We start from the raw sequence: 14,459 nt of genomic DNA on the forward strand, positions 1-14,459 counted from the left end.
GGGCTGGTTCTAAATCCAGAAGGATTTAAAAGAGATAAGAAAGAGCGCCTGTATCTATTTCATTAGAAATGTGTGTGCTGAGAAGATATCCCAGCTTGAGTACAACAGCAAAACATACACATAGTATATGTGACTGCAATTCTCGACAACGTTGCGGTATTTCATTAAGGAAACAATTTACGTTTGAAGTAGCTTAACTGCACAATTGAAACATCCACTCCAAAACTAAATTACTCAGCTACCATACATCAGCACCATCTAGTGTTCAAGACATTTTTCTGACGCTTTTTGACTCTCAAGTTATATCTAAACACTATATATATATATATCATTACAGTATAAAAAGTATTGTTAAATACTTATTGAGCACCGAGACGTGCTGGCACTGAATACAAATATTTGTTCGTTCACAGTATAATAAGAAAGATTAAGAAATAGGATGAAAGCTTTCCATATGAAAAAAAATTATCAGGAAAGCAGGAATAGTCGGAATTAATAGCAAAATAGTACAGCAACATTAAACACACACATTTTAAAAAGTAATGATCCCAACAAATAATTGTAATATACAGGCAGGGCAAGATCTAAAAGGACTGGGTTTACAGGTGGTCCTCCACTTATGACTGCAACTGAGCTCCCAATTTTGGTCATAAATCATGACCATCTTAAAAGTGGGTCACTACGTAACTCTGCCTAAGTTTACGACTGTCATTAAGCAAATGCGACTGTCATAAAGTGAACACTGCAGCCGTTAAGCAAACACTGCAGTTATTTTAAAAAAATAACAATATGCCAGTTTCTAGCAAAAACATTGTAAATCGTGGTCATATTTATTTATTTATTTATTTATTTATTTATTTATTTATTTATTTATTTATTTATTTATTTATTTATTTATTTATTTATTTATTTATTTATTTATTATATTTCTATACCGCCTTTCTCCCGTAGGACTCAAGGCGGTGTACAGTCAAGAAAAATATAGACACACAAACATCATAAAATTGCTAATTAAAATTGTTACTTAGTTTGATCAATTAAATAAAACCCAGAATTAGATAACATTTAAAAAATCATTCGCATGTTCGTATGTTTAGCCCCGCCTGTTGGAACATCAGGGTCTTGAGGGCACGGCGGAAAGCACGGAGATCAGGGATATTCCGTATCTCCGGGGGCAGTTCATTCATATGACCACAAGACACTGCAAGCAGCCATACATGTATGTGAGCCAGCTGCCAAGTGCCTCAAATGCAGCCATATGACTGCAGGGGAGAGAGGCCGGCCATCGGAATTTCGAAACCAGGTTGTAAGTAGCTTTTTCAGGATCTTCATAACTTCAGTCACTAAGCGACTGGCCATAAATCAAGGATTACCTGTAGTTGGCACACTGTAGTTAGCACACTGCTGGCATCCTAAAAAGCGCTTGGCCTTATTTTCGAGGTCTTATTATTTTGGGGCGCGTGGAGCAAGAGGAAACGGCAGGGACCAGCTGTTCATGTGTTTAAATATTTTCGGGGAAGACTTATTTTCTGGGAGGGCTTATTTTCAGAGGGGGCTTATTTTAGCGCATGCACTCAAAAGCCCAATTGGGCTTATTATCAGGGGATGTCTTATTTTAGGGGAAACAGGATAAGCCCAATCGGGCTTTTGAGCGCATGTGCTGAAATAAGCCTCCCCCCGAAAATAAACCCTCCCTAAAAATATTTAAAAGCAGAGCTGGAAATCAGGTAAGACAGCAAGAGGAGCCCCATCTTGCTCCACATGCACCAAAATAATAAGACCTCCCTGAAAATAAGGCCAAGCGCTTATTTCGGAGTTCAAACAAATATAAGACAGGGTCTTATTTTCGGGGAAACATGGTTACTACATTATTCCTTATGGGGAAAATGTGTTTGGTATTTATCGTTTTTGGTACTCATCGTACCTCCTGGAAGCAATCAATGCTGAGTTCTGATGTACCATTGGATTCCAAATTAAATAATTGAGACTGCCAGAGTGCCAGAATAGTCCTCCATTTACAACCATTCATTTAGTGACCATTTGAAGTTACACTGGCCCGGAGAAAAGTGACTTATGACCAGTTTTCACACTTACAACCATTGCAGCATCCCTACGATCACGTGATCCAAATTTGGGCAACCGGTATGTACTTATGACTGTTGCACAGTAATCCCAGGGTTATGTAATCACCATTTGCAATTTCCCCAGCTGGCTTCTGATAAGAAAAATCCAATGGGGGGGAGAGAAGTCAGATTTGCTTAATGTGTGGGAGTTGAAGTCCACAAGTCTTAAAGTTACCAAGGTTGGAAACCCCTGTCATAGGCGAGTCATCTGTGAACAGAGTTCTAGGAAAATTACTGTATTTTTCAGAATATAAGACCCACCGGAGTATAAGACGCACCTTAGTTTTTGGGGAGGAAAATAAGAAAAAAGCTGATTGGCGGGTGGATTGGCCTCTGTGCCTTGCTTTTTTTTCTGCCTCTGAAACTTCTGAAACTCTGTTTCAGAAAAAACTTTTTTTTCTGCCTCTGAAAGTCTCCGAAACAGAGCTTCAGAAAAAAAGCCTCTGAAACTTCCTCTGTTTCTGAGGCTTTTTTTCTGAAGCTCTGTTTGGAGGCTTTTTTTTCTGAAGCTTCGTTTCTGAGGCTTTTTTCACCCACTGAAATCTCCGTGGGAGAGGCTGGGCAGGGCTACATTCAGAGTATAAGACGCACCCAGATTTTCCCCCTCTTTTTTGGGGGAAAAAGGTCCGTCTTATACTCCAAAAAATACAGTACCTTTTAAACAAAAAACACTTTTTGCTCAACTAGCTAAAAAGCCTGAGCGTCTCATTAAAATTGTCATATATATATATGACTATATACATGATGGCACCCATTAAAATGAAACCCCGACAGACCACTCTCGAAAGAAGGAATACCACCCACCAAATAATGTCACTATCCCAAGGATAACAATAATAGTATGATAGCAGCAGCAGCAGCAAAAACTGCCAATTAATACAAAAAGTGTGCATGTGCATGCGTTTGTGTGTGTATCACAGTCCATTTTGTATACATGGGGGGGAAAAGAGTCTTCAGCGTTAACAAGGTTGAAACTCTATGGCAGGGGTCTCCAACCTTGGGAACTTTAAGACTTGTGGACTTCAACTCCCAGCTTTGGTGGCTGAGGAACTCTGGGAGTTGAAGTCCACAAGTCTTAAAGTTCCCAAGGTTGGAGACCCCTGTTCTATAGCACAACATTATTGCAGAATCTGTTCTGCTTTCATTACTAAACATTATTTGTGTAACACCTACCTGTTTGTTGGGATAGTAAAGCTAAAAGAAAGCAACTGATTCCAAAACGGGTCATTTTCCGAGATGGCCTCGCGTCCCGACAGTTTCTTTAAATATTCATTTTCCGGAAGGTCATGGATGCTGCTGCTTGCTGCTCCCATCTTCTCATTAATCCAGTCTGCACTTTTTTAGGGTTTCATGTCATCGATGAAAAGCCTGCAAACAGATGGAGGAAATACAATAACATCGTCATTGTCTGCAGTGTGTCTGGAAATACAGGTAGTTCTCGACTTACAACACTTCGTTTAGTGACCGTTCCAAGTTACAGCCGCACTGGGGAAAAAGGTGACGTAGGGTCGTTTTTCAAAGTTACAAGCTTTGCAGCATCCCCCCCCATGGTCACGTGATCAAAATTCAAGACACTTGGCTCATATTTATGACGGTCGCCGTGTCCCGGGATCATGTGATCACCTTTTGTGACAAACACAAGTCAATGGGAAAAGCCAGATTCACTTAACAACCGAGTTACTAATTTATAGACTGCAGTGATTCGCTTAACAGCTGCGACAAGAAAAGTCATAAAATGGAACTGGAAAACTAGGAGATAACCATTCGGGTTAGTGCAGCCGTCTCCAATCTTTCCGGCTTGGTGGACCAGCGGGGGGGAGGGGGGGATGGTTCCCCAAAAGCGGTGGGCAAGTGCGCGCAGCTCTGTTTGCGGAAGCAGCAGGCACATGCAAAACCCGCTCACACAAATGGAGCTGCACGCACTCGCTTGCTTGCCCAGTGGTGAAATCCAAATTTTTTTACTACCGGTTTTGCAGGTGTGGCTTGGTGGGCGTGGTGTGGCTTGGTGGGCGTGGCTTGGTGGGCATGGCAGGGGAAGGATACTGCAAAATCCCCATTCCCTCCCCACTCCTGGGGGAAGGATATTGGAAAATCTCCATTCCCACCCCACTCTGGGGCCAGCCAGAGGTGCTATTTGCCGGTTCTCCGAACTGCTCAAAATTTCCGCTACCGGTTCTCCAGAACCTGTCAGAACCTGCTGGATTTCACCCCTACACTGCACATGCAAGTGGAGCTGCACATGCATACACACGCTCACCCACCATTTCCACGGCCCCGTTCTGAACAGGCCGTGGCCCAGGAGTTGGCCACAGCCCAGAAGTTGGGGACCTCTGGGCTACTTTACATTTTAACTAGTAATAACTACTGGGATCAAAATTCCCACTCCTAAGCAAGATGTGTGCTAATTAAGTGAGTCGTGCCTTCTTTTACGACTCTTTCCAGCATGGTTGTTAAGTGAATCACTGCAGCTGTTAAAAGTGATGTATGTGGTTGTTAAGTGAATCCAGCTTCTCCCATTGACTTTGCTTGTCAGAAGCTGGCTGGGAAAATCGCAAATAGCAATCATAGGACCCAACCGTCGTCAATGCAAGCTGGTTGCCAGGCACCCCAATTTGGTTCCCGTAACTGTGGGGGCGCTGCAGTAGTCATGAGGACCGGCTGTCAGTTTTTTCAGTGCTCTTGTAACATCAAGCAATCACTAAACGAACGGTTGTAAGTCAGGGTTACCTGCAGTTCCCCTGATTATCATCTTTCAGCTTCAGTTCTGTTTAATACCTTCCTTTAACTTGGTTTTCTCCAAATAACGTGGGTTTCGGCATCACAAGACAAAAGATAGGAAGACCCGCACATGGATTAGAGAACAAATGAAACTATACAAAAGAATAAATGAATTGCAATGGAAACGGCCTAGTCACATAGCAAGAAGAACTGATGGCAGGTGGACCAAGGCAGTCATAGAATGGATCCCACTTCATAAAAAGTGTCCATGAAAAGAGACTTAAAACAAGATGGATCGATCACATCAGCAAGTATTGCGGGCCCAATTGGCAAAGGAAAGCTCAGGACTGTATTGGTTGGAAACATGAGGAAGAGGCCCTCGTCCTACAGCGGATAGACAATGGCTAGAATCAGTGGTGAAATCAATTTTTTTTTTACTACCGGTTCTGTGGGCGTGGCTTGGTGGGCGTGGTGTTGCTTGGTGGTGTGGGGATGGTGTTATCTCAGTTGTCGGCAAACCGCACTGGGTAAACAACGTTACCACAGAATCCTAATCTTATTAGGAATGTAGAAACAGGATGTCTGGCAGAGACCTTATCTCAGATATACCAGGCATGGGGGCCCAACACGTAGGCAATTGTCTGTCACAGGAAATAACATGAGGGAAACACGAGGGATCCATGTGGACTTCACGAGCTTTCTTTAGCAAATCAGGACAAGTAAACGTTGATTAATGTTTTGCCATGATAGTTGTAAAATGACAATAAAAGGAAGCCTTTTGGATGGAGTCAGGGTGCCTTCCCCAAGGTACCTCACACCGAAGTGCCTTGATCAAGGTGCCTTCCACCCGAGGGGCCTTCCCGTGAACCATCATCCTGCCTACGCATCTTTCTTCATCGAAACAATATGGTGGGCATGGCACTCCTACACATTCCATTCCCACCCCACTCCAGGGGAAGGATACTGCAAAATCCCCATTCCCTCCCCACTCCTGGGGGAAGGATATTGCAAAATCTCCATTCCGACCCCACTCTGGGGCCAGCCAGAGGTGGTATTTGCCGGTTCTCCGAACTGCTCAAAATGTCCGCTACCGGTTCTCCAGAACCTGTCAGAGCCTGCTGGATTTCACCCCTGGCTAGAATGATGAATGTGGGTTTACAAGCAGCATGCTTAACTATCATGTTTTCAGTGGATTTAGGACTCATAATCCCAAAATATTTGGGTTGGGGAAGGTTGGTCTACACGTAAGTATCTGGGAATATGTCTCATTTAAATTAAGCTAATGTATTTCTGGATAGGCTGTTAATGAACAAAACAGTGCGTATGTAAAAAAGGAAACAAAACAAAACATTTTATCCAGAGATGGTTCATGCCAAATGACGTTAGCACCTTTATTGGTAGAGTCGAATATGTTGCCTTTTCACTAATAAAACCTCCCTATTCTATTCACAACAAAGATTCTTACTTGTCATTTATGAATGCTCTAGTACCATGATGGCACACTTATGGCACACGTACCACAGGTGATCTGTCCCCGTCCACACACACACACAAACACAGCCAGCCGAGGGTTAAGGAAGCACTTGGAACACACCCCGCCGTCTGCCAAGTGCTTTTATTTCCACAGAAAACAGAAAGATAAATACTCAGCTTCCAAACGTCCAACAACAATAAATATTCCTCCCAGCAGTTCCGAACGAGGCTTTAGTGACTATCCAAGGTTAGTTTTGTTCGTCACAAGGATCACTGGCCATCACCCTCTATTATATAGTCTCTGGGGTGTGGTCCAGTGACTCAGTTCTAATCCCTAGCACGCCTCCTGAGCTGCTGCAATCGTTTATCACGCCTTCGGAGGCGTGCGTCCAGGAATGATGTCTCTCCCTCGCTCTCATCCGAGCCACCTGTCTCTCTGCTAATCTCCTCTCCCTCGGCCGGCACCTGAGACAGTGCCAGAGGGGAGGGGCCTGGAGAGGGAGGCCTGGCTGACTCCTCTTCCTCATGCTCGGAGCTTTCTTCCTCCGATGGGACAGGCTCAGAGGGCGGGGCCACAACAACAGGTGGCACACAGAGCCATATCTGTGGGCACATAAGCGTTGCCCTAGCTCAGGTCCAGCGCGGATGCACTCACTGGCCAGCTGATTTTCAGACCTTCCGGGCCCACCGGAAGTTGGTAAACGGGCTGTTTCCGGCCTCCGGAGGGCCTCCAGTGTGGTGGGGAAGGCTGTTTTCGCCCTCCCCAGGCTCCTAGAAAGCCTCTGGAGCCTGGGGAGGGCGAAAAACAGGACTTCCGGTCCCATGGGGAGTCAGGAAATGGGCCGTTTCTGGCCTCTGGAGGGCCTCCGGGGGGGGGTGGGGAGGGCCGTTTTTCGCCCTCCCCAGGGCCCAAGAAAGCCTCTGGAGCCTGGGGAGGGCGAAAAATGGGCCTACCGGGCCCACCCTGCCATTGCGTGCCAAAAGCGGGGGGAACACAGGGGGGGAGCACATGCATGTGGGGGGGCGAGGCGCATTGAATTATAGGTGTGGGCATGCATGTGCACAATCCCCCCATGCTCCCCCCGCTTTTGGCACGCGACGGCAAAAAGGTTAGCCATCACTGCTCTAGTATAACAGAGGACAAAAGCTTGTCATATTTAATTGAAATTTAGAATGTGTGTGGATTAAAAAAAAGAAAGAAATAGAGATCGTACAATTAATCTCTACCCATCAGCCAAGAATCTTATACCTCTGGGATATGCAAGCGCTTAACTAGGTTAGCTAGCATTCTCTGGCAGACAGAGACGTTTCTTGAATTATTCTTTAAAAGATCTGAAGTTTCCAAAAGCATGAGATTGATGGAAATGCAATCCCTCCCCCAAGAATTCCTAGAACGTTACCATATGGGTTTTATATCCAAACCAAACGCATGTATTGCAATTCTAAAACACTTGTGTATTTAATATAATGTCAGTTCTAAGAGCACGGTTGTCATCTGTTAAATCATAAAAGCAAGCAAATATAATCTCAATGTCCGGTTGAGATCATCCAAGGACAACGATTCAATACTATGATTTTCAATAAATATTTAATAGAGGCTTAATGGTCTTTAGAGTTCACCAACACAAATTCTCTTCGAAAGGGAAACAAACAAAAAAATTAAGGCAGTGAAAACATATATATTCCACTAAATATATATTTAGAGGCTCTAGTCCAGAGTTCCCCAACCTTTCCCGGTTGCGACTTGGAGCTGGGGAACAGGGGAGAGAGGGAATGATTTTGTGGGAAGGACGAGCACATGTGTGCATGCGTACGAGCCAGCGACATTTATGGCGATGCCCGTGTGAGTGGGGCCGCAAGCGCCCGCAATGAGGCTTGTGTGAGTGGGGCTGTGCGCACGTACAGAGGTGCACACACCGGCCAGCCACTCATGTAGCCCGGTGGCAATTAGCCCATGGCCTGGTAGCGGGCCATGACCCAGAGATTGGAGACCTGTTGTGGCTCCGTTACCTGAGCCTGTGTCATCGGCAGGAGAGGACTCCGAGAGTGAAGGAGAGGAGTTGGCAAGGCCTCCCTCTCCAGGACCCTCTCTTTGGCAATGCCTTTGGTGTCTGCCGAAGGGCAAGAGATAGGGCTGGGGCCAAGCACGTCCACGCAGCCACAGGTGGACAGTGATGAGAGTAATGAGTCTTGGCTGGATCCACGCCAGCGTCGCAGAGATAAGCGCATGCAACAGAAGAAAAGGCGTGCCCAAGATTAGGCTGAGTCAATGGACCACACCCCACAAGGTATAAAAGGGAGCGTGGTGGCCAGTCAAACCTTGTGACGAACAAAGCTGAAAGCTTCCACGCCATTCTGCATTGCCGGACTTTTGCTATAGACTTTGCTGGATTATCTTTGGACTTGATTGACTCTGTAATTATTGAGCTGTTTCCTTTGATGTACCAGAAGCGGGAAGAAGTTATCTCTCCTCTTTGTAAGTAATAAACTCTTGGCAGGCAGCCACTAGGTTGTTGCCAAGTTCCGTTATCATAAGGAAAAGGATTTTGCCGGCTGGTTTGGTCTTTAACTCTTGAACGTCTGTTGGCGTGTGTGCGTGTGTGACAGGGACAGAACAGGACCCTTGCTCTAGTCCAATGCCATCATCATGCCATATGGGACCATAGTGGTCTACCACTGGGTTTATTAATTGAAAGGTTGGCAGTTTGGTCCCCCAACTAGGAAATGAAGATAAGCACTGCCCCCACCCCCAGGGCAGATACGACCGGATAGGGGTAACCTTTACCCTTACACATTGTGCACATTGTGTGTCTATGTCAGGGGTATCAAACTCAAGGCTCGGGGGCCGGATCCGGCCAGCGGGCTGCTTAGATCTGGCCCGTGGGGCTGCCCTCAAAACAGCAAAGGACCAGCCCATGGTGCCTCTGCCAGCAAAAACGGAGGTTGGGAGGGCCTCTAGAGCTCCATTTTCATTGGCAAAGTGTTGCAGGAGGCTGAAAACAGCTGAAAACGAAGCTCGGGAGCCTGATTTTGCTGGCAGAGTGCTTGGGCCACCAAAGGCACTCTGCCAGCAACACGAGTGACATCGAGCTGGCCACGCCCACCCTGCCCCACCAAGGTCAAACACAACCCTGAGGTGGCCCTCAATGAAATCGAGTTTGACACCCCTGTTCTATGTAATCCTCAAATTCTTTTCCATCTAAAGGAAAGCAAAGAACCAATAGGAACGCAGTAATAAAGCCGAGGGAAATAAAGCTTTGCTTCCTCTTTTAAACAGGACACAGAGATAAGCAAGGGTTGCTGTATTTTTCTCATCACGTTTTGGATGAGGTACAAAGGAAGCAAATATTGGAACTTAGAAAAGATCCTATCTGGAATAATGAGGGAGAATTTTAAACCACTTTGGGACCCAAATTAATCCTAAGGGTGTACAAAAACCTTACAAACAGCAACACTCTGGCACATCTCTTGAAGCATAATGTTAAAACTAGCACTATTCCAGCAGATTAAATTAACAGAATTATTTGGGAGAATATGAATGAGAAATTCACTTATTTGCTTCCTGTAAAGTATTATATGACCAAAAAGGTGACAACAATAAATTTGGAAAGCCCACAAAAAGCCGGAAAGCAAATGTTTAATTTCAGCAGTCACCTGCAACACATTATTTTATTGCTGTGCTTCAACGTATAAATGTTTCTTATACAAACATCCTATTTGAAGATCATAAAACTTTTTATATACCAAAAAAAAAAAAAAAATCCTTCTTACCTTCTGAATTTCAGATTGCTTGTCTTGCTTGGTGAATTTCAGTCTTCCTGTAGAAAAGAACCAGACAACTATAAGATGGGTATTATGAAGTGAATTAAGGCAGCAAGGTCAAGCTTTCATTGTGAATTATATCAGTCAACACATGTATGCAGAAAGTCATCCTCACAACCAGGGTGGATTTGATTTAAATCAAGTTGATTTAAATCACAAGTAAAAAGGCTTGATTTAAATCAATTTAAATCATAATTTTTAAAGAGCAACTGTCATCTCTGCTACTCCTTTGACCCACTGTTGACTCACCGATAGTCCCAGTGTTGCAGAATATACAGCCTCATGCTACATAACTAAGCTCCATTTCATGCTGAATAAACTAAATTATTTATGTATCTTAAACAGAAAACTATCTTACGATAGATTTTTACCCCAAAAGTTTTTTATTAAAATAAATTCAATAAAAATAAAAAAATCTGATTTAAATCAAAAAACTACGATTTAAATCAAAAAAATCTGAATTTTTTGATTTTTTTAAAAAAATCATTGATTTTTATCCACCCTGCTCACAACCCATCCAGAATTGCTAGATGGTTAAAGAGTAACTTTTATTTAACATTCTAATGCATCCTGCTGCAAGCAGTTTAATGCTAATGCAAACATTACCATCAGCCACTGCAAACATTACCATCAGCCACTGATATGAAAGCGTCAAAGAGCTTTTGTCAAGGTATATCAAAGAATTCTAAAAGCTAACTTAGCTTTTAGCACGCACTTTCCGTTGTGCCCTCAAGACTTTTTTATTCCAACAAGCTGGGCTGGCCTAACTCTTTTTAATTGCTTCATTTTAATTTTAATTTATTTTTTTAAAAAGGGGTGTTTTAATTAGTATGGGCCAGATTTGTTTAATATGTTTTAAATTGTTTTTAAATTTTATATTGTATGTGTTTTATCTTTGGCTGTTCACCGCCCTGAGTCCTTCGGGAGAAGGGCGGTATATAAATCCAAATAATCCTAAACCTAAACCTAATTTAAATAGCATATCCACTACAGCAGTGATGGCGAACCTTTTCGTTATCGTGTGCGGAAAGCGCGCCCGCCCTCATAATACAATGCGCACGTGACCCCCCCCCCCGCAACCCTCACCTCCCTGCACATGCACTCCCTCCCCGCGCCCTGTTTTGGGCCTAGTAGGCCTCCCTGCAGCCTCCTGGGAGCAAAAATGGCCGCGCCGCACCCCCCCCCGGTGCCCCATTTTGGGCCTAGTAGGTCTCCCTGCACTTATAACCCATAATGCAATGCCCATGCTCCCCTTGCCCCCCACGCATGCACACGCGTCTCCCGCATGCGCCCCATCCCCTGCGTTTGCGTGGCAGACCCAAAAATCAGCTGGCCAGCGGGAGGCGCCCGTGCATGCACAGAGGAGCTGAGCTGGGGCAACGGCTCGCATGCCCACAGAGAGGGCTCTGCGTGTCACCTGTGGCACACGTGGCATAGGTTCGCCATCATGGCATTACAGTATCTACATCTCTCATATTGTCCAAGGAAGTTGTATCAGCTGAGGCTGCAGGGCTACATGTGGCTGCCCAAAGCTTGGGTATATCCACAGGAGAGCTACAAATAAAATTAGCATACAGGTAGTCCTTGACTTAGAGCCATTTGTTTAGTGATTGACATATGATTGACATGTGTTGACATGACCATTTTTTACACTTACGGGGGAATTCTGGGAGTTGAAGTCCACACATCTTAAAGCAGACAAGGTTAAGAAACACTGCTTTAAACTTCAACCCCCAAATCTGAATTTTACAGCCCCAAACTTGTTTGCTAAACCACCTCGCAAAATTAGTTTGTGAGCAATTAAATTGCCAATCCCTGGAATGGAGGATAAACAATTTTTACAATAAAGTAATTCTACATTTCTTTAAAAAAAAAAAGGCTTTGTGATTGAAATGTGTTGGTTATTCACATCTAGCATCTTTTAAGTCTCCTCTTTGCATCATGATACCAAGAAATACAACCTCAATCACAAAAAAAAAAAAAAGGTTGAAAGAGTTTAGTTTAAAATGTAGCCGAGGTGGCGCAGTGGTTAGAGTGTAGTACTGCAGGCTATTTCTGCTGGCTGCTGGCTGCCTGCAATTTGACAGTACAAATCTCACCAGGCTCAAGGTTGACTCAGCCTTCCATCCTTTCAAGGTGGGTAAAATGAGGACCCAAATTGTTGGGGGCAATATGCTGGCTCTGTAAACCACTTATAGAGGGCTGTAAAAGCACTATGAAACGGTATATAAGTCTATTGCTATTGCTATTGCTACAGCAAGAACTATAAGTATAATATATACTACAAACTACATCTAAATTACACACCAAGAATTGGAGGTTAAATTTGTAAAGAACACTGCATCTAAAACCTGTTTTCTAGGAGCTTATGCATTTAGCGTTCTAGATTCCATATACCAGTATTTCTTGACCACATGAAGAGGTGTGGACTTCAACTCCCTTGCTGGCTGGAGAATTCTGGGAGTTGAAGTCCATACTTTTTCAAGTGCCCAAGGTCCAGAAACACTGCCATATACTATTTTGGATACAAGTTCCCATTAATTCTTATTGTAAAATAAAGCAAAATCGTCTTAGGTATGTAACATTATAGCAATATATATATATTGCTATATATAGCAGTCGCATTGATGACAAAGTTCGAATCCAAGTAAGGGTATGGCTAGCTGATGAGAGCTAAATAGTTTGAAATAGATCTATACTAGTCTCCCTTTATTTCTTTATCAGCAAAATATAAATTTGGTATAAAATGGTTTGTCGTCAATGCGACTGCTTGAGGGCTCCTGGATTGGAGCTGAAAGGCGAAAGGGATGCAGTACACTCCCTCCCACTTTGGGGTAGACCAGGTGCCTCGATACAAAAACACTTAATCTCTCCCCTGGCTCAAGCTGATGAAGGGAGGAGAACTTGTGGCTCAGAGGTTAATACAATCGTTTTGCATGTAAGGGATATATATTAGTGATCTAGACATTTTTTCTCTTTTTTTCCTTTAATAAAAATTCTTAAGAGGCCAAGGCTTATCAGCAACAGCAGCTTAATGTTACATGTGATTATTGCAATATCACACAGATGCAGACAGTTCTGATGCCTCTTATGGTTCATTATATCACCCACATGATCGGCATATTTAAATAGCTTGAATATCATTTTTTCAGATCTGCAAATGTGAATATTATTTTTACAGATAATTTAAGACTGGGTTATGGCCGAGTTAAAGAGCTAAGTAGAGATAGCCTTCAACTTACAAACACAATTGAACCCAACAATTGTGGGGTTAAGCAAGACATTTGTTAAGTGCGTTCTGCCCATTTAGGGCCTTTCTTGTCACAGTTAAATGAATCACTGCAATTATTAAGTTAGTAACAAGTGTCAAGCCCCGGCCCGGACTCGCCATCGCTGGGGACCTGGGACCGATTAGGGCGCCCACCTGACTGCCTATGACGGTGGGGACGGCTCCGCGCAGCAGCCAGCAGCCAAGAGACGTAACCTTCTGAGAACTACCGGTGCTGTCCTATGACGTTGTGGCTGCGCCATCGGGATCGTCACGGCGCTCAACAGCTGATGTGGGGAGGGGGAATTTTGAACTTTGAATGCCGGATGGTAATTTAGGAACCGGGGAGAAAATACATAGCGCTGCACGGCGGTTGCGTGCAGCGCTGACTTAAACCCCGTGATCCGGCTCGTTCTGTTCTCCTTGCTGTGTTGCTGCTAGACTTCGATTAAACAATTGTTGCTTGACATCGTTTCCTGGTGATTTTTGACGGCCACGGACTGGATGACAGACAGAGCCAAGAACAAGGTTGTTAAGTAACTACCTATAATCACTTAGCTATACTTATCAATCAATCAATCAATCAGAATAGAGCTGGAAGGTCTTCTAATCCAACCCCTTGCTCAAGCAGGAGACCCTATACCAGGGGTGTCAAACGTGCGTCGTCAGGGCATCGTCACATGATGTATCAGGACTTTTTTTTCCCTTCGCTAAACTGGGTGGGGCCAGCACGTGACACATCCGGCCCACAGGCCGTGAGTTTGACACCCGTGCCCTATACCATTTCAGACAGGTACTCTGTCCAGTTTCTTTTTAAAAACCTCCAGTAATGAAGCATCTACAACTTCTGAAGGCAAGCTGTTCCACTGGTTAATTGTCCTCACTGTCAGGAAATTTCTCCTTAATTCCAGGTTGCTTCTCTCCTTGATTAGTTTCAATCCATTGTTTCTTGTCCTGCCCTGTGATGCTTCGGAAAATAAGTTGACCCCCTCTTCTTTGTGGCAACCTCTCAAATACTGGAATACTGCTATCATGTCATCCCTAGTTCTTCTTTT

At 44.1% G+C, this 14,459-nt stretch overlaps 1 protein-coding gene across 6 annotated transcripts in view; it reads right to left on the minus strand.

Moving 5' to 3' along the window:
- DYM (dymeclin) overlaps window positions 1–14,459 on the minus strand; it is a 279,747-nt gene that overhangs the window by 253,530 nt on the left and 11,758 nt on the right. For all 6 annotated transcript variants that reach the window (XM_087885550.1, XM_034401768.3, XM_034401769.3 and 3 more), the window contains exons 2-3: window positions 10,086–10,132; window positions 3,297–3,491 (exon numbers count right to left, since the gene is read on the minus strand). In XM_087885550.1, the coding sequence (XP_087741676.1) occupies window positions 3,297–3,436 (140 nt within the window). In that variant the 5' untranslated portion in view covers window positions 3,437–3,491; window positions 10,086–10,132. The remainder of the gene's footprint in view (window positions 1–3,296; window positions 3,492–10,085; window positions 10,133–14,459) is intronic.

The sequence above is a fragment of the Pantherophis guttatus genome, chromosome 2 (assembly GCF_059756535.1).
Source record: "Pantherophis guttatus breed Tessera chromosome 2, ASM5975653v1, whole genome shotgun sequence".
Taxonomy (NCBI): Eukaryota; Metazoa; Chordata; class Lepidosauria; order Squamata; family Colubridae; genus Pantherophis; species Pantherophis guttatus.